The 26481-nt window shown below is 43.3% G+C and overlaps 1 protein-coding gene across 1 annotated transcript; it reads left to right on the top strand.

The window, feature by feature from the left end:
* Positions 1-1015: 1015 nt before the first annotated feature.
* LOC308660157 (transient receptor potential cation channel subfamily V member 2-like) lies at positions 1016-26481 on the top strand (the record flags this gene model as incomplete). The annotated part of the gene is made up of 15 exons (XM_081314373.1): positions 1016-1197; positions 3551-3684; positions 5160-5312; positions 6187-6327; positions 8263-8561; positions 9276-9452; positions 11610-11768; positions 13214-13309; positions 16238-16308; positions 17523-17688; positions 18206-18272; positions 19617-19924; positions 21830-21951; positions 22100-22197; positions 26342-26481. The coding sequence occupies 15 exons, from the start codon at positions 1016-1018 to the stop codon at positions 26437-26439; spliced, it is 2271 nt and encodes a 756-aa protein (XP_081170499.1). The 3' UTR covers positions 26440-26481.

Genomic DNA, 26481 nt, shown 5'->3' with positions numbered 1-26481 from the left:
CTCATACATCAGATGCATATGATTACAAAACCCCACAAAATTGTCCAACAATGGACTAGGGTTGGGCCAGCAGGGGTGTGCCCCAACGAGCTGCATCACCAGAGAGAAGGCGTAACACAAACCCCACCTTATCCCGGTCAGTGGGGAAATCAGCTCCTCTCACGCTGATAAATAGCTGGCATTGTCCCAGGAAAGCAGGAAACGTCTCTGGATTGCCATTAAATTTATCCGGCATGAAAACTTGGCATTTTCTCCTGGGTGATGGTGGTGGTGGTGGTGCAGCATGGACCTGAGCTTGTAATTGAGCCACCTGAGCTGCCAACAAAGCGAGTTGCTGGGTGAGCTGGGCATTCTCAGCACATAGCAGCTCCATAATAGTAAGGGGTGGGGGGCTGAAGGCAAACTGTTCTGTTCCAGCCTACGACCGGCCCTGTTTGTGTGTCAGGGACAACCCTTTTTTCCTTTTTACAGTCAACAGGCTGAAAAAACCCAACCCAAATTTATTTACAGTTCAAACAAAAAAGCCATCGAATATTTCCTTCAATAAATAAATCAAAATATCAATCAACAGTCAACAAACAAGAGTTAAACAGAAGTAGCAAGAACAGACCAGGATTTCCTTTGAATGTCTCCAAACGGTTGCCTTCAGCAACCAGCCCCGCCCACACCTTCCCCTTTTATTACCAGTCCCAAGGTGTGGCTTCTCACTGCCTTCTCCTCCTCTCACTGAGTTGCCTCATTGATTGCTCTGCTCTGCTGGATTGCCTTCTGCTTCTAGCCTCTCTGAACAGATTCAGCTGTGACTCTTCTGAGTCCGACACCTCATACTCACACAGCTGAGCCTCATGAGGAACACGACGGGAGGGGCCAGGCTGAGAGTCCTGCAGTGCATCAGAGCCTCCCTCTGATACCAAAGGCTCTCCCTACCCCTCCTCCTCCTCTTCCTTAGATTCATCGGACTCAGCTGCTTGGAGCACAGGCTGACACTGAATCAACAACACTCCCAACCTGGACGATGGCGGAATCCCGCTTTTTCCTGGAGACAGACGATGGCCTTGGAGAGGATCTGAAAGCAGGTGCCAAGAGGCCAGCTGGGAAGGAGCATGGACCACCACCCTTGGACACCCCCTTCCAGAAGGAAGCCCCCCCCTCCCCACGGATTCGGGTGAATCTGAATTATCTGTCAGGACCTGAAATGTAAGTCATTATCCCTGGTACCGGTGGGAACTTGCCGTCTCCTGGTGATTGGCCCAAAGTCACCCAATCAGCTTTTGTGCCTAAGGCGGGAATAGAACTCACCATCTCCTGGTCATTGGCCCAAAGTCACCCAGCTGGCTTTCATGGCTAAGGGAGGACTAGAACTCACTGTCTCCTGGTGATTGACCCAAAATCACCCAAACACTTTCGTGCCTAAGGCAGGACTAGAACTCATTGTCTTCTGGTGATTGGGCCAAATTCACCCAGCTGATTTTCATGCCTAAAACAGGACTAGAACTCACCATCTCCTAGTGATTGACCCAAACTCACCCAGTCGGCTTTCATTTTTTTTATTTTTTATTTTTTTTAATCCCATTTATATCCCGCCCTTCTCCAAAGACTCAGGGCGGCTTACACTCTAAGCACCAACCAATGTGCTTAGCAATAGCCTTCATTCTATGTATATGCCTGCTTATTAGGGCTTTCGTCCCCCCCCCAAGCGGCATTAGGTGGGACTGGAACTCACCATCTCCTGGTGATTGGCCCAAAGTCACCCAACTGACTTTCATGTCTAAGGCGGGACTAGAACTCACCGTCTCCTGGTGATTGGCCCAAAGTCACCCAGCTGGCTTTCATGCCTAAGGTGGGACTAGAATTCATAATCTCCCCGTTTCTAGCCTGGTGTCTTAACCGCTACACCAAAGTGGCTTTCACAATTAAAGAAAATAAAATCTATTTAGAAAGAAACTGACGGTGATCTATCCTCAGTTTTAACAAGCATCAATAATATTTAAGCTGTTTAGATCCCAACTTGGGGTTTTATGAAATGGTATCAAAAGCTGCTTTATTCCGCCTCCCTCCCCACCTCTGTTTCCTTGTCTGTTAGGTCCCAAAAATTAGAATTTGGCAGGCAGGGACTATCACACTATTGCTATTCACACTCAAAGAAATAAAAGAACTACCTTTCTGATAATAAGATCACGAAACAAAGCTCTTAATTGCCTAACATTTGGGCCAGCCCTGCAGACAAACATGAAGCTGCTACCATTCTGAATGAGATAAAAGCATATAAAATGGTTACTGGGGCATATTCCTGCAGTGGATCAATAGAATAACACAGAACAGAACAGAACAGAACAGAACAGAATAGAATAGAAAAAATAGAATAGAATAGAATAGAATAGAATAGAATAGAATAGAATAGAATAGAATAGAATAGAATAGAATAGAATAGAATAGAATAGAAAATATGGAATAGAATAAAATAGAATAATATTGGAATAGAATAGAATTAGAATAGAATAGAATAGAATAGAATAGAATAGAATAGAATAGAATAGAATAGAATAGAATAGAATAGAATAGAATAGAATAGAAGAATAGAAAATATGGAATAGAATAAAATAGAATAATATTGGAATAGAATTAGAATAGAATAGAATAGAATAGAATAGAATAGAATAGAATAGAATAGAATAGAATAGAATAGAATAGAATAGAAAATATGGAATAGAATAGAATAGAATAGAATAGAATAGAATAGAATAGAATAGAATAGAATAGAAAATATGGAATAGAATAGAATAAAATAGAATAATATTGGAATAGAACAGAATTAGAATAGAATAGAATAGAGTAGAATATAGAATAGAATATTAGAATAGAATAGAATAGAATAGAAAATATGGAATAGAATAGAATAGAATAGAATAGAATAGAATAGAATAGAATAGAAAAGAAAATATGGAATAGAATAAAATAGAATAATATTGGAATAGAATTAGAATAGAATAGAATAGAATAGAATAGAATAGAATAGAATAGAATAGAATAGAATAGAATAGAATAGAATAGAATAGAATAGAATAGAAAATATGGAATAGAATAGAATAGAATAGAATAGAATAGAATAGAATAGAATAGAATAGAATAGAATAGAATAGAATAGAATAGAATAGAATAGAAAATATGGAATAGAATAGAATAAAATAGAATAATATTGGAATAGAACAGAATTAGAATAGAATAGAATAGAGTAGAATATAGAATAGAATATTAGAATAGAATAGAATAGAATAGAAAATATGGAATAGAATAGAATAGAATAGAATAGAATAGAATAGAATAGAATAGAATAGAATAGAATAGAATAGAATAGAATAGAATAGAATAGAATAGAATAGAATAGAATGGGACCTTGGAGGTCTTCCAGTCCAGCCCCTTAGTGGGTGAGGGGATCTGTGGATGAGCCCAGGGTATTTCTGGGCAGATCTTTAGAGAGCAAATGGTCTGGCCAGAGGACTGAAGGATCGAATCCCTCCTGGACCCCTTTCCTTTCTTTTCTCCTCTCCAGACCGGATGACCCACATCGCTTCAACAGGGACCGCATTTTCAATGCCGTGCTAGCAGGAGACCCTGAACTGCTCAATGGCCTGAGCGATTATCTGCAGAAAACGTCCAGCTTCCTCAGCGACACTAAATATAGAGGTAGATCGCTTCTTGCTGACTCTCGTGCCTTTACATCAGTGTAAAAAAAATGGATAAGCTTCATAAAGATGCCAATAGAAGAGAATATTTGTAGCTCAGCAATGTACTCTGGAGCCCTCGGTGCCCTCGGAGCTGGGTGGTTTCCTCGCAGACGTTTCACGACCCAGCTAGGGAACATCATCAGTGCTCGAAGGGAGGGGGGTTGTGAAAAGGAGGAAAAGGAGGAGGAGGAAGATGACTGTGGAGTCCTCAGTGCTCTCTGAGCTTCCTGGTTTTCTTGTAAATGTTTTGTGACCCAACTGTGCAACTTCATCAGTGGTAGAAGACAAATTGGGGTTGGAAGGAGGAGGAGGAGGAGAAAGATGACTGTGGAGTCCTTACTGCTCTCTGAGCTTGATGGTTTTCTTGTAAACGTTTTGTAACCCAACTGGGCAACATCAGCAGGGCTAGAAGACAAATTGGGGTTGGAAGGAGGAGGAGGAGGAGGAGGAGGAGGAGGAGGAGGAGGAGGAGGAGGAGGAGGAGGAGAAAGATGACTGTGGAGTCCTTAGTGCTATCTGAGCTTGGTGGTTTTCCTGTAGACGTTTCGTGATCCAACTGGGTAACATCATCAGTGCTAGAAGATAAATTGGGGTTGGAAGGAGGAGGAGGAGGAGGAGGAGGAGGAGGAGGAGGAGGAGGAGGAGGAGGAGGAGAAAGATGACTGTGGAGTCCTTACTGCTTTCTGAGCTTGATGGTTTTCTTGTAAACGTTTTGTAACCCAACTGGGCAACATCATCAGGGCTAGAAGACAAATTGGGGTTGGAAGGAGGAGGAGGAGGCGGAGGAGGAGGCGGTGGCGGCGGTGGCGGCGGAGGAGGAGGAGGAGGAGGAGAAAGATGACTGTGGAGTCCTTAGTGCTATCTGAGTTTGGTGGTTTTCTTGTAGACATTTCGTGATCCAACTAGGTAACATTATCAGTGCTAGAAGACAAATTGGGGTTGGAAGGAGGAGGAGAAAGATGACTGTGGAGTCCTTACTGCTTTCTGAGCTTGATGGTTTTCTTGTAAATGTTTTGTGACCCAACTGTGCAACTTTATCAGTGCTAGAAGACAAATTGGGGTTGGAAGGAGGAGGAGGAGGAGGAGGAGGAAGATGATTGTGGAATCCTTAGTGCTCTCTAAGCTGAGTGGTTTTCTTGTAGACATTTCGTGACCCAACTGGGTAGCATCATCAGTGTTAGAAGGGAGTGTGGGATTTGCTCTCTGTTTATATACAGGAGCTACAGTAAACCACAGCCTAATCAAGGACCCACCAAGAACACTCCCACCAATACTGACAGGGTGATCCGGTGGTATATATATATATCACAGTGAATTCTGGGAGTTGAAGTCCACCCATCTTCAAGTGTCCAACGCAGAGAAACGCTGCTCTAGGAAGATGGAAGATGGGGCAGGCACCATCCGAGCATCCTTTCCTGGACTTCTTTCTTCCAGATGGGAAGACGGGCAAGACCTGTTTGATGAAGGCCTTGCTCAATTTGAAAGACGGACACAACCCCACCATCCCTTTGCTCTTGAAGATAGACAAGGAGACCCAGAATCCTAGGCCTCTGATCAACACCGCTTGCACTGACAGCCACTACAAAGGTAAGGCTTCTTCTTGGGACGGTGAGGGTGGAGTACTCTGCTTTGTAGGGTGGGGTGGCTGGAAGTCGGTCTTCAGTTGGGATAGTTTGGAACTCCTTCCTTCCTTCCTTCCTTCCTTCCTTCCTTCCTTCCTTCCTTCCTTCCTTCTTTCCTTACTTCCTTCCTCCTTTATGCTGCCTTCTTCTCTCTTGCTGCCTCCTCCTCCTCCCTCTTCATCTTGGTTCTCCTTCTTCATCTTGATTGTTCATCATCATCTTGGTTCTTCTACATGGCCCTATGGCGGCTGCCATCTTGCCTTTTTTGTTTTTGCTTTAAAAGTTTTACTGATTTTCTATTTTTACATTTAAGTATTTCAAAAGCAACATGGCGGCTGGGTTGACCGATAGTTTAATAACATACACATTTCTATAATACAAATCTCAAAGTACCACATTAAATATTTCCTCTCTTTTCCCCTTTCACATTTACTGTCTCTCAATTGAACCAATACAGTTCTTATTCTATCGATTGAATAAAAATAACATTTTCACAGTTATTAGTAATGTTTAACTTACACATATCCTAGTTATTTTAACATTCAATCTTTGTAGACAATCATGTCCTAATCAGTTTTCCCAATTTCCAGTTTCCCCATTAATATTTAAATTTAACAACTGATTACAGTTTCCAAATTTTGAGTGACCAAAATTCCCATGATCAAAGTCATCGCACAGTCTAATATTCAGGATACACATCTTATCTATTCAGACATGTTCTATTTCACACCATCTTACATCATCTAATTAGTAATCTTGCCTTTTTTTGACCTAAACTTCCAGACACCACGGATAACCCTTCCATCTTTCTCCACTGCCATTTTTCACCGTCTCTGCAGGCCACACAGCTCTCCACATCGCCATCGAGAAGAGGAACTTAGATCTTGTGAAGCTCCTGATGGAAAATGGTGCTGATGTCCACGTCAAAGCTTCTGGTCACTTCTTCCAGCAGCAGCGCAAAGGGGCGTGCTTTTATTTCGGTATGGCAGCAGAAGAAAACCCAGTTTTCATTCCGCAGAGACACAAGTGGGTACCCACAGAGGTTTTTACAGCCAAGTGAACTTTTTAGGACCAGATGAGTTTTTACATGAAACTCATTATTCTGGATTGTAGACTGAGATGCGTTATAGCCCCGATCCAGATAGCATAAACTCCAAAAAATGGTTTTAAACAAATATTTATTGTCCAGGAATCCTAAGCAGAGACTTACGTTTGCTGTAGGTACATCTGTCCATATTCATATCTGTCCATTCTCGCAGCTAAAAAGGAATAATTCCCCATCTCAGCTAGGCATGGTTACAGATGCCAATTAATGTGTGCACGATGCTTGATTAAACAAAGGCTTTTACAACCTGGGCATGTAGCCAGGACATCTTGTAATAAACTTTGAAGCCACTCCCACTGACTAGATAAGATATTTGTTGTTAGCTGCGAAGTCGTGTCCGACCCATCGCGACCCTATGGACAACGTTCCTCCAGGCCTTCCTGTCCTCTACCATCTTCTGGAGTCCATTTAAGCTCACGCCTACTGCTTCAGTGACTCCATCCAGCCACCTCCTTCTCTGTCGTCCCCTTCTTCTCTTGCCCTCAATCTTTCCCAGCATTAGGCTCTTCTCCAGTGAGTCTTTCCTTCTCATTAGGTGGCCAAAGTATTTGAGTTTTAGCTTTAGGATCTGGCCTTCTAAAGAACAGTCAGCCATGATAAGATATAGGACCGACCAACAACTAGACTACATTTCTCAGAGGCCATCTCTTAAGGAGACAGCATTTAAGCCTTTAAATGCTAAATGGTCTAACAGTTATTTTAAGGATACAGCTTTTAACCCTTTAAATGCTAAATGCTCTAACACAGTTCTTAATTCCTAAGCTAGCTATATAATGGACCAGATGACTATATATTGGTCCAGCACACTCATCGAATTGGGTACTCCACGCATTTTAACCCAAAATTTGTACTCATCATTTGTTTGGTACTCAACACATAAGCTAGAACTTGTCGGTGTCGGCTGCCTTGTGACTTGCTACCTTATTCCTTATGGGAAAATAATAATAATAATAATTAATAATAATAATAATAATAATAATAATAATAATAATAATAATAATAATAATAATAATAATAGTAATAGTAATAATAATAATGTTGGAAGGGACCTTGGAGGTCATCTAGTCCAACCCCCTGCTCAGGCAGGAAAAAATGTGTATGGTACTCATCTTTTTTGGTACTCAACATGTTTTAACCATAAAAGAGTTAAAATTAAGAAAGATTAAAGAAAAAACAATTTACAACTGTCGCGCCACGGACATACGATTGCTGTTCTTGGGCTTTGCAACCAGCATGTGACAAGCAAACTTAATACAGAAAGCAGAAATAAAAGCCTAAACTGCAGTCCCATTGCTTAACTGCCCAAGGGGAAGTGAGATTGTCGGCCCATTGCTACAGGTCCCAATGGCGGTTGTTAAGCAAGGATTTCCCCATCTAGATGCTGAACACGGGAGAGGATTATGTCAGGCATGCTATGGTGCAAAAAATGCAATTGAATCCATTTGCTGTACAAATGTTTTTCCAGGGGACACTGTAGACAGTGGCTGGGTTCAGCCGGTTCGCACCATTTCGACAGAACTGGTAGCTAATTTTTTTGTTGCCCAGGCCGAGAACGGACTTCCAGAAGTGGCATCCACACAGAGAACCGGTTGTTCAAGTATTTGAATCCCACCACTGACTGTAGATCAGGGACGTCCAACCTTGGGCACCTGAAGACTTGTGGACTTCAACTCCCAGAATTTCCCAACCAGCCATGCTGGGTGGGGAATTCTGGGATTTGAAGTCCACAAGTCTTCAGGTATCCAAGGTTGGACGTCCCTGATCTAGATGCTCAATGCAAGCTTGGGCCATCGTTCTCTCTCTCTCCCAGGTGAACTTCCTCTGTCCTTGGCTGCTTGCACCAACCAGCCAGAAACCGTCATGTACCTCCTGGATAACCCTCACCAGAAGGCCAGACTGACCGAACAAGATTCCATGGGCAATACTGTCCTCCATGCGCTGGTGATGGTGGCCAATGACACGAAGAAGAACACCGAGCTCGTGGTCAACATGTATGACATGATCCTGATGAAAGGGGCCGAGATCGACTCTTCCTGCAAGTTGGAAGAGATTGAAAATGGGAAACAGCTGACCCCTTTGAAGCTGGCCGTGAAGACTGGGAAAGTCGAGGTAGTCCCTCTCCTTGTCCATGACTTACAAATATTCGTTTAGTGACCGTTCGAAGTTACAACGGCACTGAAAAAAGAGACTTATGATCGTTTTTCATACTTAGGACCGTTGCAGCATCCCTTTGGTCATGTGATCAAAATCTAGACACTTGGCAACTGACCTGTACTTATGACGGTTGCAGTGTTCTGGGGTTATGTGATCAATATTGCGACCTTCTGGCAAGCAAAGTCAACGGGGAAGCCAAATTCACTTAACAAGCGTGTAACTAACTTAAGCAGTGCAGTGATTCACTTAATAACGGCGGCAAGAAAGTTCTTAAAATGAGGCAAAACTCACTTAACAACTGTCTTGCTTAGCAACGGAAATTTTGGGGGGGTGCTCAATTGTGGTTGTAAGTCTAGGACTAACTGTACTTAACCGTATTGTTTGTCTGACTATGTTGTGGTGTGTTACCTTGACCTCATTGTGCATTCTATCACATTTTCTTGATCTTGGAGATAGAGTAGAAAAAAAGGAGTGATGAAACTAGTCAGGTGCAAGAGGATAAATTCCAAAGAGAATCAAGTTCGAGGAGAAGATTTTTTTTATTATTATATAGATTAGTTATCAGAGGTGACTTCAAGAATGCCAAGATGATGGCTGGATACCGAGACCATTTTGACTTGAGCCCTAGAGACAGCCCTGTCACCAACTCAAGTGTTTTGGTCTCCCCAGATCCTCAAGCACATTCTCCACCGAGAGATCAAGGATCCCAAGTTCCAGCAACTTTCGCGCAAGTTCACCGAGTGGACTTATGGTCCCATCCACGTCTCCCTCTACGATCTGACCTCCATTGACACCTGTGAGGAGAACTCAGTGCTGGAGATCCTGGCCTACAGCAACAACACTCCAGTGAGTAGATCCAGTCAAGGATGGTCCTTCTCTGGATCTTCTCTGTCCTTTTCTTCCTTCTCCTCTCCTCTTCCTTCGTCTTTCTTTCTTTCCTTCCTTCCACTGTCCCTCTTTTTCTCCTTTCTTCCTCTTTTTTGCCTTCCTTCCTTCTTCCCCTTCTTCTTTTTTCCTTCCTTTCCTTTCCTTTCCCTCCCTCCCTTCCTTCCTTCCTTCCTTCCTTCCTTCCTTCCATCCATCTATCCATCCATTCTTTCTTCCTTCTTCTGGGGAAACCCTTTTTGAAAAAGTTGGCTCAGGATCATTTTTTTAGAATTTATAAGGAGCTTTATTCTATTTTCTTTGAACTGCTTTGTGAATAAAGGGCAATGTTATTTTTATCCAGTTTCTATATGTGGAGATTTAGATAAATTCAATGCTTTCCCCATACTGGTCTGGGCTGAAATTATAGGGGTTGTATCTAGAGAGTGTCTCCAAACATTTCAGCAACACAACACAACACAAGGGTCTCCAAACACCTCAGTCTGGGGTTCAGTTCTGACCACTTTGGAGACCCCTGGTCTAGTGGGGACTGAAGACAATGCTACTAACAGAGAAGGTGTACTTTGAATCTCCCTTCCTTCTCTGTTAAGTTATTTAAATTTAGCAGCTGGAGCAATGGGGTTGTACAGTGAGCCAAAACACACAGTTGTGGTTGGTTGATTGGAGAGTACTGGCTCCTGTGTGAGGCAATCTGCACTGTGATTGGTTACTGTGAGCGTGGAGGGGGAGGTTCCCTCTTTTCCCGCCTTTTTGTTCTGGGTGCTCTGTGATTCACCTCACGATGCTCCTGTTTGCCTGACTATCTAGTTTGCTGTATATGTAGATGTAAAATATATTTCTTTATATAAAGCTACTGTTGACACGGAATTAGGAGACAGCATAGGAAGTATCAATTGTGAATGTGTGCAGATGGCGCTGCTGTCTTTGGGCACTTGCAGAGTCATGGATGCAGAGTCATGAAAGGACAACAAGGAAAACACCCAATGTCCCAAACCACCAGGGAACATACAATGTCTTTAGGACAGGGGTAGGCAACCTCGGCTCTTTTATGACTCATGGACTTCAACTCGCAGAATTCCTGAGTCAGCTATGGGAGTTGAAGTCCATGAGTCATAAAAGAGCTGAGGTTGCCTACCCCTGCTTTAGGGGAACACCCAAAAGGGAACATTTTTAGCTATATCTGCTTTCTCACTTCTTAACTAGAGTGTGCCAGACTTACTGGGTGAAATCTTTAGCTTATGTGTGTCAGCTTCACTGGGTGGATTGCTTATGTAATCAAAAAGAATAAATACAAGGATTTCTTGTCATTCGGGGCTTCTCTCTTTTAGAGGAGCACACCTTTGTTCAGCTGAATAAAAACGTAAAGCTTAAAGGCAGCTTTTGGTTTCCTGTATTTTTTTATCAAGCAAAACCTCAGAACCTGCATAGCACTACAAGTATGTGTCAGTGTCTCTGATTTCATTTGGACACCGGCTGAGCAATACCCTGACAGTTTAGAAACCAGAGTGGGTCCCTTCCAAAAGAATAGTGGGAGACATACCCCTGAGGCAAAGAGATGCACTCATGTTGATACATTTCGAAAAGGAGAGGAAAATGACTGATACACACATATTCGAAAGTAAAAATCTAATAGAACTCAGGTTACTTCCTATCCTTCTGTTATCAACGGAGAACTGCTTAGTTAAAGGAAATATTTGCATCTTGTAGTTTATTTGTGGGAGAGTGCTGTGGGAGAGGCAATCTGTGCTGTGATTGGTTGCTGTGGTTGGTTGCTGTGGGTGTGGAGGGGGAAGTTCCCTTTTTCCCCCGCCTTTTTCTTCTGAGCGCCCTTCTGTGCTGTGTGATTTACCTCATGATGCTCCTGCTGTGTTTTACCTCATAATGTTCCTGTTGTGTTGATTTACCTCATGATACCCCTGTTGTGTTGATTTACCCCATGATGTTCCTGTTGCGTTGATTTACCTCACGATGCCCCTGTTTGCCTGACTATCTAGTTTGGTGAATCTATGTAGATGTAAAACATATTTATTTATATAAAACTACAAGTTTGTGTCAGCATCTCTGACTCCACTTTGTACACCAGCAGTTGCTCAATTCCCTGACATTTTCCCTCCACAGAACCGGTACAAAATGGTAGTCCTGGAGCCTCTGAACAAGCTACTTCAGCACAAGTGGGAATGCTTCATTAGAAAAAGGTTTTTCTTCAGTTTAATCCTCCATCTGATTTTCATGCTGGGCTTCACAGCCACTGCTTACTACCGGCCTCTAAAGGGTGAGGTAAATAATTTAATTTAATTTAATTTATTAATATTTCTATACCGCCCTTCTCCCGAAGGACTCAGGGCGGTGTACAGGGCAAGAATAAAACACAGAATTACAAAAGTTAAAAAGTAATTAAATACATGCCCATTAAAAATACAGTTAATACATAATAAAAAGCCCCAATAAAAATAATAAAAACCCCACCAATCCCTCCTCAGGCCAGGCCGGCTTGCTCGAACAAGTATGTTTTTAGATCACGGCGAAAGGAGTGGAGATCGGGCGCCGTCCGGAGCTCAACCGGTAACTGGTTCCATAGCTCCGGGGCGCCCACAGAGAAGGATCTCCCCCTGGGGGCCACCAGTCGGCATTCTCTGACCGGTGGCACCCTGAGGAGGCCCTCTCTGTGGGAACGCACAGGGCGGAGGGAAGTAGACGCCGGCAGCAGGTGTTCCCTAAGGTACTCCAGACCCCTGCCATGTAGGGCTTTAAACACCATTACTAGTACCTTGAATCTCACCCGGAAGACAACTGGTAACCAATGCAGCTCACGGAGCAGAGGTGTGATATGGGAGTATCGGGAGACTCCCAACACAACTCTCGCGGCTGCATTCTGTACCAGTTGGAGCCTCTGGGTGGTCCTCAAGGGAAGCCCCATGTAGAGAGCGTTGCAGTAGTCTAGACGAGAGGTCACGAGCGCGTGAGTGACCGTGCATAAATCATCCCGGCTTAGATAGGGCCGCAACTGGCGCACCAGGCGAACCTGGGCGAAAGCCCCCCTAGTCACAGCCACCATGTGATCTTCCAAGGTGAGCCGTGAATCTATCAGGACTCCCAAGTTGCGAGCCCTATCTACGGGGGGTAATAATTCACAAATAGTCTTTAAACAAATGGATGCTTTTGATAAAGGGAATGGGATGATTTTGAGTTAGACCCTTTCTGTAAGTCCAACTGAACTATCTCTCTCTCAAAAAAAGGAGAATACCTAAAGGTAGTCGTCGACTTACGACCACAATTGAGCTCAAAATTTCTGTTGTTAAGTGAGAGATTTGTTCAGTGAGTTTTCTCCCGTTTTTTGCTAAGTGAATCACTGCTGTTGTGAAGATCTACACCAGGGGTACCCAATCTTGGCAACTTTTGTGGACTTCAATTCCCATGGCTGGCTGGGGAATTCTGGGAGTTGAAGTCCACCCATCTTAAAGCATACTGGCTGGGTAATTCTGGGAGTTGAAGTCCACCCATCTTAAAACATTCTGGCTGGGGAATTCTGGGAGTTGAAGTCCACCCCTCATAAAACAGGCTGACCAGGGAATTCTGGTAGTCCACCAATCTTAAAGCATTCTGATTGAGGAATTCTGGAAGTTGAAGTTCACCCATTTTAAAGCTGCCAAAGTTGGGGAACACCGACCTGGAGGGTCTGCCGAAGTCTCTGTTCTTAGCCTGTTCTCTTCCTGTGTTTACAGCCTCCTCGTCCAATGACAATGACAATCAAGGACGTAGTAAGACTTGTTGGGCCTGTGTTCATTTTGATTGGTGGCATTTATCTCCTCATTGCTCAGGTAAGGTGTCCTTTTCGTTTACAGCTCCTCTAACCACAAATGCATTTTTCATAGATGCAGTCCTTGTCTTACGACTATTTGTTTAACAGCCAAAGTTAAAAGAGCAGTGAAAAAAAGGGTCTTGCTTGCAACTATGACTTTCTTGACTTGTTGCAGCAACCGTAAAGTTGCAACCTTAGCTAGCAGCACGTGTTTATGATGGTTGCAGCATTTCGGGGTTACGTGATCACCATCTGAGACTTCCCCCAGCCGGCTTCTGACAAAAAAAAGTCAGCAGGCAAAGCCAGATTCACTTAATGACCATGTGATTCGCTTAACAACGGCAGTGGCTACTTCAGCACAAGTGGGAATGCTTCATTAGAAAAAGGTTTTTCTTCAGTTTAGTCCTCCATCTGATTTTCATGCTGGGCTTTACAGCCACTGCTTACTACCGGCCTCTAAAGGGTGAGGTGGATGCCTTTGATAAAGGGAATGGGGTGATTTTGAGTTAGACCCTTTCTGTAAGTCCATCTGAACTCTCTCTCTCTCTCAAAAAAAGGAGAATACCTAAAGGTAGTCCTCGACACAACCACAATTGAAAAACGTTCATATAATTGGGTGGGATTCACTTAACAACCGTTCTGCTTAGCAAGGGAAATTGCAGTCCTAATCATGGTCAAGATGGAATGCCTCTTCTACAAATGGTGTTTGCAGCCTTGTGCTTGTCATAACTCCACCTACAGGCAACCCTTGACTTACGACCATTCGTTTAAGAACAGTCGGAAGTTCAAATAGCATTGAAGAAGTGTCTTACTTCTTGCACTAATGACTGTTGTAGTCAGTGCTTTTTTTTTGTCATAGAAGCCACAGATTTTCCGCGTTTTAAAAGTAACTTTTGAAAAATTGATATTTGGTCCACGTGGACTTGAATCACCCTGTCGAGCGTAGCAAGTCGGTGGCAAAATCATTAAATGCGGGCTGCTTGTGTGTCGAGTCCAATGCATGCATACTTTCTCCACACTGGTTGTGATGGCGCTGCTCGGCTTGTGGCACTGATCGGCTTGTGATTGGTCATGTGGTCACGTGCTGAGTGCTTATTGCAGGCGGCAACCATTATGTTTTGTTACACAACTGACATGTGTGGGTGTATGTACAGTGATTGACAAAGTGCGGAAAGGTAAATAATTTCTTTTAAAAAAATCGTTGAATTGAAAATCTTTAAATTTTTAGTGTAAAAGTGTGACCCCAAATTTAAAAATGAAAAAAAAAATTACTAATCACTTCTCAATCACCGGTCCTGCTAAGAACTGAATATTATTTTTTTAAAAAAAAAGATTAACAAGGTGTGAGTTCCGGCACCTTTTTTCTTACAAAAAAAAGCACTGGTTGTAGCAACCAGAAGATTGAAATCTTAGATAGTGGCATGCATTTATAATGGTTTTGGCATTCTGGAGGGTCACGTGATCACCACTTGTGACCTTTCCAGCCAGCTTCTGACAAGGAAAGTCAATGGGAAAGCCAACAGGGAAGATTATCCCAAAGGTGCTTTTTAAAGAGGCAACTGGACTTTCTTTGGTTTTCCTAGAAGACGTTTCGCTTCTCCTCCAAGAAGCTTCTTCAGCTCTGACTGGATGGTGGGGAATGGAAGGATTTGTACTCCTTGCAGACAGCCAGTCTGTCAGCACCCACCCCCATCCACGTCTTAGGAAAACAAAAACTCTTGGAGTGAGTTCTAGTCCAAAAGGAATTTTTACTAGGACATGTTTGGTTGTGGAAATACAAGACAGGACCTGGTATTGTTTTACAGATTGAAACTTTATAAAGAGTTCCCGGTTCAACCCCCCTTCCCTCAACCCCATTTGGTCAGCCCCCCCATCATTTACTTCGTGTCATCCCTTTCATGGGAAAAAGGGAACTTCGGATCTTTACGGTTATTGCCTTCTTCCTTTACAGATTCAAATGGAGACACAGGCCAGATGCCTTCTTCCCTAACCCTCCCCTTTGTTCCCCCAGTTCAAAAGGTTTCCCTTGGTCTTTGAAATAACCTAAGGCAGGCTGAATCCACATCCGCTCCTCCTTCCTCGGGAGATGGCAGAATCCGGGGGGGGGGGGATAATGTTTTAAACATACATTTATGAATGTGATATAAATGGATTTTGACACGGTCATTTGCCATCTTTTGGAGAGTCCTTGAGGCTGCTTGGAGATTTATCTGTTCCAAGAAATCTCCACATCCATTTGCACCACTCAGGTGACCCTGGGGACATAGACAAACCTCCAAGTGGCCTCAACGACTCTCCAAAAGAAGGCAAATGACCAGCTGTCTGTGAGGAGTATAAATCCTTCCACTCCCCACCATCCCAGTCAGAGCTGAAGAAGCTTCTGGGATGAGAAGCGAAACGTCTTCAAAGAAAAACAAGAAAATCCAGTTGCCTCGTGAAAAAAAACCCTTTGGGACAATCCTGACCTGGAGGATAGAGAATCTCCATCAACATTCAGTAGGGAAGATGGTAAATTGCAATCATGGGGTGTTTCACTTAACAACCTCACTGTTTAACAACAAATTTTTCTGGTCCCTATTGTCATAAAATGAGGATTACCTGTATTCATACTTGCATTTGTATTGTATTGTATTGTATTGTATTGTATTGTATTGTATTGTATTGTATTGTATTGTATTGTATTCATACTTGCATTCCTGCAATTGATATGGGACCAGCGGTCTGCGGTTAAAGGTTTAAGAACCCACTCTTCTCGGCAGATTGCTGCCCCCGTGCCGTGAACTGTGGCACAGCTGAGTGGCACGCTAGGTGGAAGCACTCTGAAGACCCTTGCAGAATCGCCCCAAAATTAAAAATTAGCCAGTGTGAACCCAGTCTTGCACATCCCTTCCCACATCCCTGTCATAATGCAGTGTTCTGACCTCTCTCCCTGTTTATTCCCTTTCAGAGTTTTTACTTCTGGAGAAGACGCTTTTCGTGGAAAAGTCTCCTAGTGGACAGTTGCTTCGAAATATTCCTGTGCGTGCGTACGCATTGCTGTTTTTCTGGAAGGGTTAGATATAATATGCACCGGTCTTACCGCTAATCGATCCCAAATCCTAGCGGCTGTCACATATAATTGTCAGTCGCTTTGCTTTTCAGAGATGCTCCTGTTACATTCCCTTTAGCTTTGTTTTTAATTTCTTTTTATCCCACCTTCATTATTTCATTATACATAATTCAAGGTAGGGAACACGCATAATACTTTACTCCTTCCTCCTCCTATATTTTTACCTACGACAACAACGCGGTGAGGTGGGTTGGGCTGACGGAGAAGGATTGGCCCACGGTCAATTGGCCAGCTTTATAGGTGAGACTAGAACTCTCCGTCTCCTAGTGATTGCCTCAAAATCACCCAGTGGGATTTTACACCTTTGGTAAACCAGCCAGGAAACATGATCAGATGAGCTAATTCTACTTTATTGTAAAGCTGCATTAACAGAATCTTGCAGGCCTGAAAGTATAAATCTCCCGCTGATTCTTTGTACAGTTTGAGAAAACAGGGCACGTCCTTTTTCTGTTTTTTTCTCTGCCCGTTATACAGCTGTGGGCTTTGTCCTCTCTTATCTGTTCATTCCCTAAGCCAGAGGTCACCAACCTCTGGGCTGCAGCCTATTTGCCACCGGGCCACATAAGTGGCTGGCTCATTACCGCAAGCACCGCGGGGCTTCACAGTCCCACTCATGCGAGCAATGGGGGCTGATGCACATACATGTGCATGCGCACGCATTCCCTCCCCCCCAAAAAACCCCGTCCCTTCCTTCCCTCCTCCCCCTGCTCCGGTCTGCCAACCCCAAAAGGTTGGGGAACTCTGTGTCATGGTTCTGACAGATGCACTTCTTCAAAGAACCTCAAGGCATTGTTTACCTTAAGGAGTCTTTTAATCAAAAGAACATAGCTTAATCAAGAGAGCAAAGCTTCGGCACATACATGGTCCAGCCGAAACTGTAGAGCAGTTCCATTCTTTCTTGTCTGGCTTTCCGGTCCTTTGGAAAATACGTTGACCCCCGTCTTCTTTGCAGCAGTCTCTCAAATATTGGAAGACGACTATCATGTCACCCCCCTGGCTCCTTATTTTCTCTAGACTGGCCAGACCCAAATCCTGCAACCGTTCTTTATATGTTTTGCCTTCGGGCCTTTCAATCGTCTTAGTTGCTCTTCTCTGCTTCTCTTTCTCTCTCTGGACTTTGTAGGTTCGTACAGGCACTTGCCATCCTGGCCTCATCTGTGATGTACTACACAGATGTGGAACAATACGTGCTACCCATGGTGTTCGCCTTGCTTTTGGGCTGGGTGAACATGCTCTACTACACCCGTGGTCTCCAGCAGATGGGAATCTACATCGTGATGATCCAGAAGGTAGATCAAACAACCGGATCGTTTCCGCTTCCAAAGATTGGATTGCTTCTGATTTCACAGGGCAGCTCAGAAGCTGAACGGAGCCAGTTCAAATTACAGGTCGCCCTCATTTAGAAACCACAGTTTAAACTGGTAGCTTGGCCATTAAGTGACGCGGTTCCAGAGTGGAACATCGCAACGTTCACGATCTGACTTCCGCTTTCTTGCAAAGGCTGTAAATGCAAGGACAAGGTTACTTTTTCAACGTTACTTGGTGGCAACGTTGCTTTTTCGTCATGAGTGCGAAAGATTGCTGTACGAGGCAGTTGTTAAAGGAGGACAACCTGTCTTTATTTATTTCCTGCCCGGTTAACTGGTGTTAGCAACATTGGCAATAGACGTGAATGACCTACAGCAGTGATTTTCAAATTGGGCACCTTGATATATTGGTGGATTTGGGGAACTGAAGTCCGCCCGTCTTAAAGGTGCCGAGTTTGAAATTCAGCCATCTCCATATTGCTTCTCATTCTCGTTCCAGGCCATCCTGAGGGACCTTCTGCACTTCCTGATGGTTTATGTGATCTTCCTATTTGGCTTTGCAACAGGTGAGTGTCATGGTGATGGGGGAGGCACAGGTGAGCATAGCCAAGTTAAGCTCTTTCTTAGTTCCACCCGAGCAGGAGGGTGCCAAGGATCAAGGAGAGGTCCTCTCTTGGTATCCCAGGTCTGTTTTGAACTCTGGGAATCCTGTCTACGATAGCTGGGCTAGAATTTACATTAGGAAGGATTTCTGTGGCAAGTGTGCTTTAAAAAGGGTGAGTAGATTTCAGTTTTGAGCAGACAGAAGCTCCACCAGCTGAATCCAGACAGAGTCTCTTGTTTGAGAAGGGTGGCCATAGAAATCGAATGAATGAGTAAACAAGTGACTGAATGAATGAGTGAATGAGAATGAATGAGTGAATGAGTGAGAGAATGAGTGAGTAAACGAACTAATAAATGAATGAGTGAATGAATGAGTAAATGAGTGAATGAGTAAATGAATGAATTAATGAATGAGTGAACGAATGCATGAGTGAATGATAAACGAGTGAGTGAATGAGTGAATGAGTGAGTAAATGAATTAATAAATGAGTGAATGAATGAATGAGTGAATGAATAAAAAAGTGAGTGAATGAGTGAATGAATGAGTAAATGAGTGAATCAGTGAGTAAATGAATTAATAAATGAGTGAGTGAATGAGTGAATGAATGAGTGAATGAGTGAATGAATGAGTGAATGATAAATGAGTGAGTGAATCAGTGAATCAGTGAGTAAATGAATTAATAAATGAATGTGAATGACTGAATGAATGAATGAGTGAATGAATAAACGAGTGAGTGAATGAGTGAATGAATGAGTAAATGAGTGAATCAGCGAGTAAATGAATTGAATGAGTGAGTGAACGAATGAATGAGTGAATAAATGAGTGAATGAATGAAAGTGAATGAATAAATAAGTGAGTGAATAAATGAGTGAATGAGTGAATAAAGGAACGAGTGAGTGAATGAGTGAATGAATGAGTAAATGAGTGAATTAGTGAGTAAATGAATTAAATGAATGAGTGAACGAATGAAAGTGAATAAATGAGTGTGAATGAGTGAATGAATGAGTGAGTAAATGAATTAATAAATGAATGAGTGAATGAATGAGTGAATGAATGAATCAATGAGTGAAGGAATGAATCAATGAGTGAAAGACTCAGCCATGGAAAGAGCATGCAGTAAAGAATTCAGAGTCTACATTTCTTGGGATCTTGATGCAAACAAAAATGAAACAATAAGCTCAGTTGAAGAAGTAAGGGGTCCTCCAAAGATCAACCAGCCACTTTGGGTCTCCTCTCCTTTAAACAGAGGAGTTTCCCCCAAACATTGCGCGGAGGAAGGGCTGAAATTTCCAACGACTCCTTGCAGCTCTCGTCATTCTCACCGGGGACGCTTCCCATTCTGCCCGCAACGAGTCCCTCCCGCTCAGCAACGACTCTAAAGACCAGGCCGTATATTCGGGGCTATTTCAGACTGCCCTGCAGCTCTTCAGATTCACCATCGGCATGGGCGACCTGGAGTACAACGAGAAGTTGAAGTACAGTGACTTTGCGATGCTGTTGGTCCTCCTCTTCGTCATCTTGACCTACATCCTCTTGCTCAATATGCTGATTGCCCTGATGAGTGAAACCGTTACCAACGTCTCCGGGTACAGCCAGAGCATCTGGCAGTTGCAGGTAAGCCCCCTTCGATCGGGACGGGGGCCATTTCTGGCCCAGCGGTGGCTTAAATGGAACCAGGTTCAAAGACTCGGTAGAAGAGAAGATTTGTTAGTTCAGGGTTCATCTGCTGCTCTCTGAGCTTGGTAGTTTTTTGGCAGACGTTTCATGACCCAACTAGGTAACATTGTCAGTGCTAGAAGGCAGGGGCAGTTGTTCTATTTATGTACCACTGGCTTTCCTTGTCAGTGTCACTGGTAGTTCTTGATTAGGCTGTCATTTAGTGTTTGATTGTCTCATGTTCCCTTGTTCAGTCATGAAATGTCTGCAAGATAACAGTCAAGTTCAGAGAGCACCAAGGACATCATAGTCCTCTTCCCCTTCCTCCCTAATCTATCTATCTATCTATCTATCTATCTATCTATCTATCTATCTATCTATCTATCTATCTATCTAAGATTTGTTTTTCTTTGCAGATATTTTCCAGGGGGCATAATTGAGGACAAAGTAACTGGGGAGAGGGGGGAAAGAAAAAACAGAATAAGTATCCCAAATCTTTCTAAAACTGCTAAAAAACCTGCTTCAGAACTTTCATCTGGGGCACCCAGCCCAGTATATCAAAGATCGATTGACGCTGTGCTTCAACAAGAAAAAGTGAACAATTTCCAAAAGGAAATGCAAACAACGTTACAAGCAATTGAGGAAGCAATTGTTTCACGTAAAGAAGATACAAAAAAGAAACCATGAGGAGACAAGAAACAATCTGGATAAGATAAAGGAGCAGGTCTTCAATATAAACTCACAGTCAGAAAACTTTCAACAAATGATTACAAAGAATGAGCAAAGAGTTCAGAAAATGGAAGATAAATCAGAAGAAATGGAGAAAAAGATGGAAGGAAATAAAAGAAGAAAATCAAAGACCAGCACAGGCAAATGAAAACTTGGAGGGAACAGTCGCGATATTGGAAATGGAAAAAGCATCACATTTTTTTAAAGATTACAGAACATACCTGAAGACAAGGAGGAAGACCTAACAGATTTGATTACTAGCTTGTTTGCTGAGGCTCTAGAAGTGGGAAAAGATGAGATGGAAGGAGAGGTAGATCAAATATATAGACTCAATTCAAGTTACGCAAGGAGGCATAGAGTCCCCAGGGAGGTACATGTTAGATTCGTGAAAAAAACAATGAGAGAGGAAATATTGAAGAGAGTGAGAGATGAACCACTGTTGTATAGGGGAAAAAAAAGAATTTGTGGTCTTGAAACAGGTACCTAAGAGGATAAGAGACTCTCGAAAATAATTTTTGACTATAAAATTAAATGAAAAAGGAGTGAAATTTAGATGGTTAGTCCTGGATCCATAGCTCAGTACTCAGCTGCTTAGGCCTTCCGGAAAGGCCTGACTGCAAAATGCAGGCCCAAATGCAGCTGCAGAACTTCGGCCCCAGAAGAAGTGGACCAGCTGGGTGGTGCTGTCAGTGCCGGAGGTGAGGTAAGGCCTACCCTGAAAATAAGACCTGGTGCCTCTTTTGGAGGCCAAAAAGAAAAAAGAAAAATAAGACCCGGTCTTATTTTGGGGGAAACACGGTATCTATCTATCTATCTATCTATCTATCTATCTATCTATCTATCTATCTATCTATCTATCTATCATCCATCCATCCATCTCTTATCTATCTTATCTCTCTCATGTCTTTTCTCTCCCTCTCCCTCCTCTCTCCCTCTCTCTCTCTCTTTCACATCTATCTCTTCTCTCCCTCTCCCTCTCCCTCCTCCTCTCTCACATCTATATCTTCTCTCCCTCTCCCTCCCTCCCTCCTTCCCTCTCTCTCTCCCTCCCTCCCTCCTCTCCCTCCCTCCCTTCCTCTCTCTCCCTCTCTCTGATTTATAAGCTCTCTTCAACCAACCACTCTCTATTTGCAGAGAGCCATTGCTATTCTGGAGATAGAGAGAAACTGGATCTGGTGCTGGAAGAAGACCCAGAGAGCTGGCTGCTTCCTCACCGTCGGCTCCGAGGAGAAGAAAGACCAACGGTGGTTTTTCCGGTAAGCTTAACCACATGCCCGCTTGGGGTATGAAACACGCCGTTTCAGAAATGGACCTTCTCTTGAGCAAAAAAAGGAACGCAGGACGCCTGCGGAGACTGGCGAGATTCTGTTACTGCTACTTATAACTCCTGGGGTCTTTTTCTAGCGTGGAAGAAGCAAACTGGGAAGGCTGGGACGAAAAACTCGATGCCCTCAGAGAAGACCCTGCAGGATTCAACCTTCTGGAGAAGGATTCCTCTTCGGGTAAGACTACGTCAGGAGTTGGTGCCCACAGGTCTCCGTTACTTTCTAAACTGTGGGTTGGGTTTTACTGAACGGCCTTGAAGTGAAAGAATAGTGTAAACTGGTTCTGCCCGGCGTGCAACACTGACTAAACCGCACACCAAGGCGGGAATTTACAAAAACTTTCTTCTGCCCAGAAGAAAGGACACAGGAACTGCTTGCCACCAGAAATCGTGGGCACTGTTCCATCGCTGGAGATTTTTCAGAAGAGGCTGGACATTCACCTGTCTGAGACAGTGTAGGTTCTCCTGCTTGAGCAGGGGGATGGACTAGAAGACCTCCAGGGTCCCTTCCAGCTCTATTCTATCCAGGGGGATAACAATAACAGAATAACCAGAGTTGGAAGAGACCTTGGAGGTCATCTAATCTGACCCCCTGCTCAGGCAGGAGACCCTATGCCATTCCAGACAAATGGCTGTCCAGTCTCTTCTTAAAAACTTCCAGTGTTGGAGCACCCACAGCTTCTGGTGGCAAGCTGTTCCACCAGTTAATTGTTCTCACTGCTTATTTTTAGGTTGCTTCTCTCCTTGGTTATTGCCCATTGCTTCTTGTCTTGCTTTGTTGTCTTTTAAGCATTTAAAACTCTTCTCTTTCATGGACTTTTTTTTTGAAGAAAGGGATCATTCCCAACAGTCGTGGGCAAAGACTACGCCTCCCATAATGCATTTTTACAGATATTCCCACTTCAAGCCATCCCCTCTTAGGTCACCCTAAGACCCCCCACTAATGTTTATTAATATTGCTTAGGATGCAGGGGCAATACAAGGTAGGTCCTTGGCCTGTCACCAGAATTGAGCCCAAAATTGACGTTGCTAAGTGAGAAATTTGTTAAGTGAGTTGAGCCCCATTTTACGACCTTCCTTGCCACATCTGTTAAGTGGGTCACTGCAGTTGTTAAGTGAGACACACGGTTGTCCCCCCCCGGGATGCTGCAAATGTCATAAATATGACAAGCATCAGAATTTTGATCATGTGACCATAAGGGATGCTGCAGTGGTTGTAAGTGTGAAAAACGGTCGTAAGTCACATTTTTCAGTGCCGTTGTAACTTTGAACAGTCACTAAACGAACTGTTGTAAGTTGAGGATTCCCTGGATTCAGCAACCATTAGCACATTTACTCCCCCATTGCCACTAACCTAGCGCACACACACAGCCTTGTACGTTCCCCTTGTCTCTTGCATTATTTGCAGAGTCAGCAAAAATATATTTCAGCATAATCATCCAGCTTTAAATATATTTTAAGCACATCTCTTCAGACAGTTGCCCTGTCTGTGTCTACATTTGAGGTTCCGTTTCTAGCGAGCATTTCCTGGTGATTTAGCAAGCTTCCTCTTCATGCAACAACTCTTAGCTAACTTTAAGGCAGCAATAGCTGTAAAAGGCCAAAGAGAATAGAATAGAATAGAATAGAATAGAATAGAATAGAATAGAATAGAATAGAATGGAATGGAATGGAATGGAATGGAATGGAATGGAATGGAATGGAGTGGAGTGGAGTGGAGTGGAGTGGAGTGGAGTGGAGTGGAGTGGAGTGGAGTAGAGTGAAGTGGAGTGGAATGGAGTAGAATAGAGTAGAGTAGAGTAGAGTAGAGTAGAGTAGAGTAGAGTAGAGTAGAGTAGAATAGAGTGGAGTAGAGTAGAGTAGAGTAGAGTAGAGTAGAGTAGAGTAGAATAGAATAGAATAGAATAGAATAGAATAGAATAGAATAGAATAGAATAGAATAGAATAGAATAGAATAGAATGGAATGGAATGGAATGGAATGGAGTGGAGTGGAGTGGAGTGGAGTGGAGTGGAGTGGAGTAGAATAGAGTAGAATAGAGTAGAGTAGAGTAGAATAGAGCAGAATAGAGTGGAGTAGAGTAGAGTAGAGTAGAATAGAATAGAATAGAATAGAATAGAATAGAATAGAATAGAATAGAATAGAATAGAATAGAATGGAATGGAATGGAATGGAATGGAATGGAATGGAATGGAGTGGAGTGGAGTGGAGTGGAGTGGAGTGGAGTGGAGTGGAATGGAGTAGAGTAGAGTAGAGTAGAGTAGAGTAGAGTAGAGTAGAGTAGAGTAGAATAGAGTGGAGTAGAGTAGAGTAGAGTAGAGTAGAGTAGAGTAGAATAGAATAGAATAGAATAGAATAGAATAGAATAGAATAGAATAGAATAGAATAGAATAGAATAGAATGGAATGGAATGGAATGGAATGGAATGGAATGGAGTGGAGTGGAGTGGAGTGGAGTGGAGTGGAGTGGAGTAGAATAGAGTAGAATAGAGTAGAGTAGAGTAGAATAGAGCAGAATAGAGTGGAGTAGAGTAGAATAGAATAGAATAGAATAGAATAGAATAGAATAGAATAGAATAGAATAGAATAGAATAGAATAGAATAGAATAGAATAGAATAGAATAGAGCTGAAAGGGACCTTGGAGGTCTTCTAGTCCAGCCCCTCTCTCAAGCAGGAGAACCTATATACCATCTCAGACAATAGGATCTTCTGACCTCTTCTTCATTAAAATAGGTGGAACCTGACTTAACAGCAGTAACTGTGAGAAGGAACTTAGTCCTAGTGGACCAACCCTTAAATAGGAGCCAACAGTGTGCTGCAGCTGCCAAAAAAGCCAACACAGTGCTAGGCTGCATTAACAGAGGGACAGAATCAAGATCACGTGAAGTGTTAATACCACTTTACAAGGCCATGGTAAGGCCACACTTGGAATACGGCATCCAGTTATGGTCACCACGATGTAAAAAGGATGTAGAGACTCTAGAAAGAGTGAAGGGAAGAGCAACAAAGATGATCAGGGGACTGGAGGCTAAAACATACAAGGAACGGCTGCTGGAATTGAGTATGTCCAGTTTAATGAAGAGAAGGTGACATGATAGTAGTGTTGCAATATCTCAGGGGCTGCCACAAAGAAGAGGGGGGTCAGCATCCAAAATGGGGGTCAAGTTATTCCCCAAGGCACCTGGAGGCAGGACAAGAAGCAATGGGTGGAAACTAAATTAAGGAATTAAGGAGAAATTTCCTAAAAACAGTGGAAAGGCTTTCCATCAGAAGTTGTGCTTGAGGTTTTAAAGAAGAAATGGAGGTTTTAAAGAAGAAATTGAACAGTCATTTTGTCCAAAATGGTATACGGTAGGTTTCCTCCTTTTGCAGGGGGTTGGACTAGAAGACCTCCAAGGTCCCTCCCAACTCTGTGATTTGGTATTACAATATTATTATTATTCCGCTTGGGGGAATTTTAGCTGCTGTCCGCCAGCAGGTGGCAGTGTGACTCCACCAAACTGAATCCAGCCTGGCTGAATTCCAGGTTAAGGCCAGCCTCTCTTTCTCTAACCAGATAGTCCTCCACTTACGACAGGTCACTTAATGGCTGCAGTTACAACAAACCGACTTGAAGGCTGGTTACAACCCAGTTCCAAAGTTCTGGCGGTCGCTGCACCTAACTTTGATAGCATGACTGCTTGTGGCTTTTTTGCGGCCATTTGGCATATTTTGTGATAGCTTCACCCAAATCTGCCACTTCGCTTAATGACCGGGGGATTTTTTTTTAACGACGGCTGCACAAAATGTCCTGAAATCAATCTATCTGTTTTACAACTGTCATGTCTTGCGACTGCAATAAGCAGATTCCATTATGGTCAGAAGTCAAGGGATCCCCAAGTTACGACCACACTGGAGCCCCAAATTGCTGTCGCTAAATGAGGCAGTCAGTAAGTGAGTTTTTCCCCAGTTTATGACCTTTCCTGGCACCATTAAGTGAATCACTTCAGGTGTTAAGTTAGTAACATGGTGAAGGGAATCTGGCTCCCTCGCCTGATTTGTCAGAAGGTCGTAAAATGTGATTCCCGTGACCCTGGGATGCCGCGATGGTCATAAATGTGAGTCAGTTGCCAAATGGTCTGAATTTTTGACCACGTGACCGCAGGGACGCTGCAATATTCGTAAGCAATATTCAGAAGTCACTTTTATCAGTGCCGCTGTGACTTTGAAGTGTCACTAAATGAATGGTCGTAAGTTGAGGACTATATATATGTAAATAAAACACTGCTTCCTGTGATACTTTTGCTTATTGCTCATATTTTTTTGACTTCCCTGTTACTCCAGAGTCGAAACTATGGGACTGGCTGCCCCGGAGAAAGTCGCGCTTGTCTTTGGTGGTGGAGGAGGAAGAGCGGGTGTCACTGCAGGACTTAGGGCCGTAGGGAGGGAGGGAGAGAGGGGGGGGACCTCAGCCATGAATGGAC

The sequence above is a fragment of the Vipera berus genome (assembly GCF_964194415.1).
Source record: "Vipera berus genome assembly, chromosome: 1".
Taxonomy (NCBI): Eukaryota; Metazoa; Chordata; class Lepidosauria; order Squamata; family Viperidae; genus Vipera; species Vipera berus.
The sequence above is the reverse complement of the archived record's forward strand: the minus strand, read 5'-3'. Positions and strand labels throughout refer to the sequence as shown.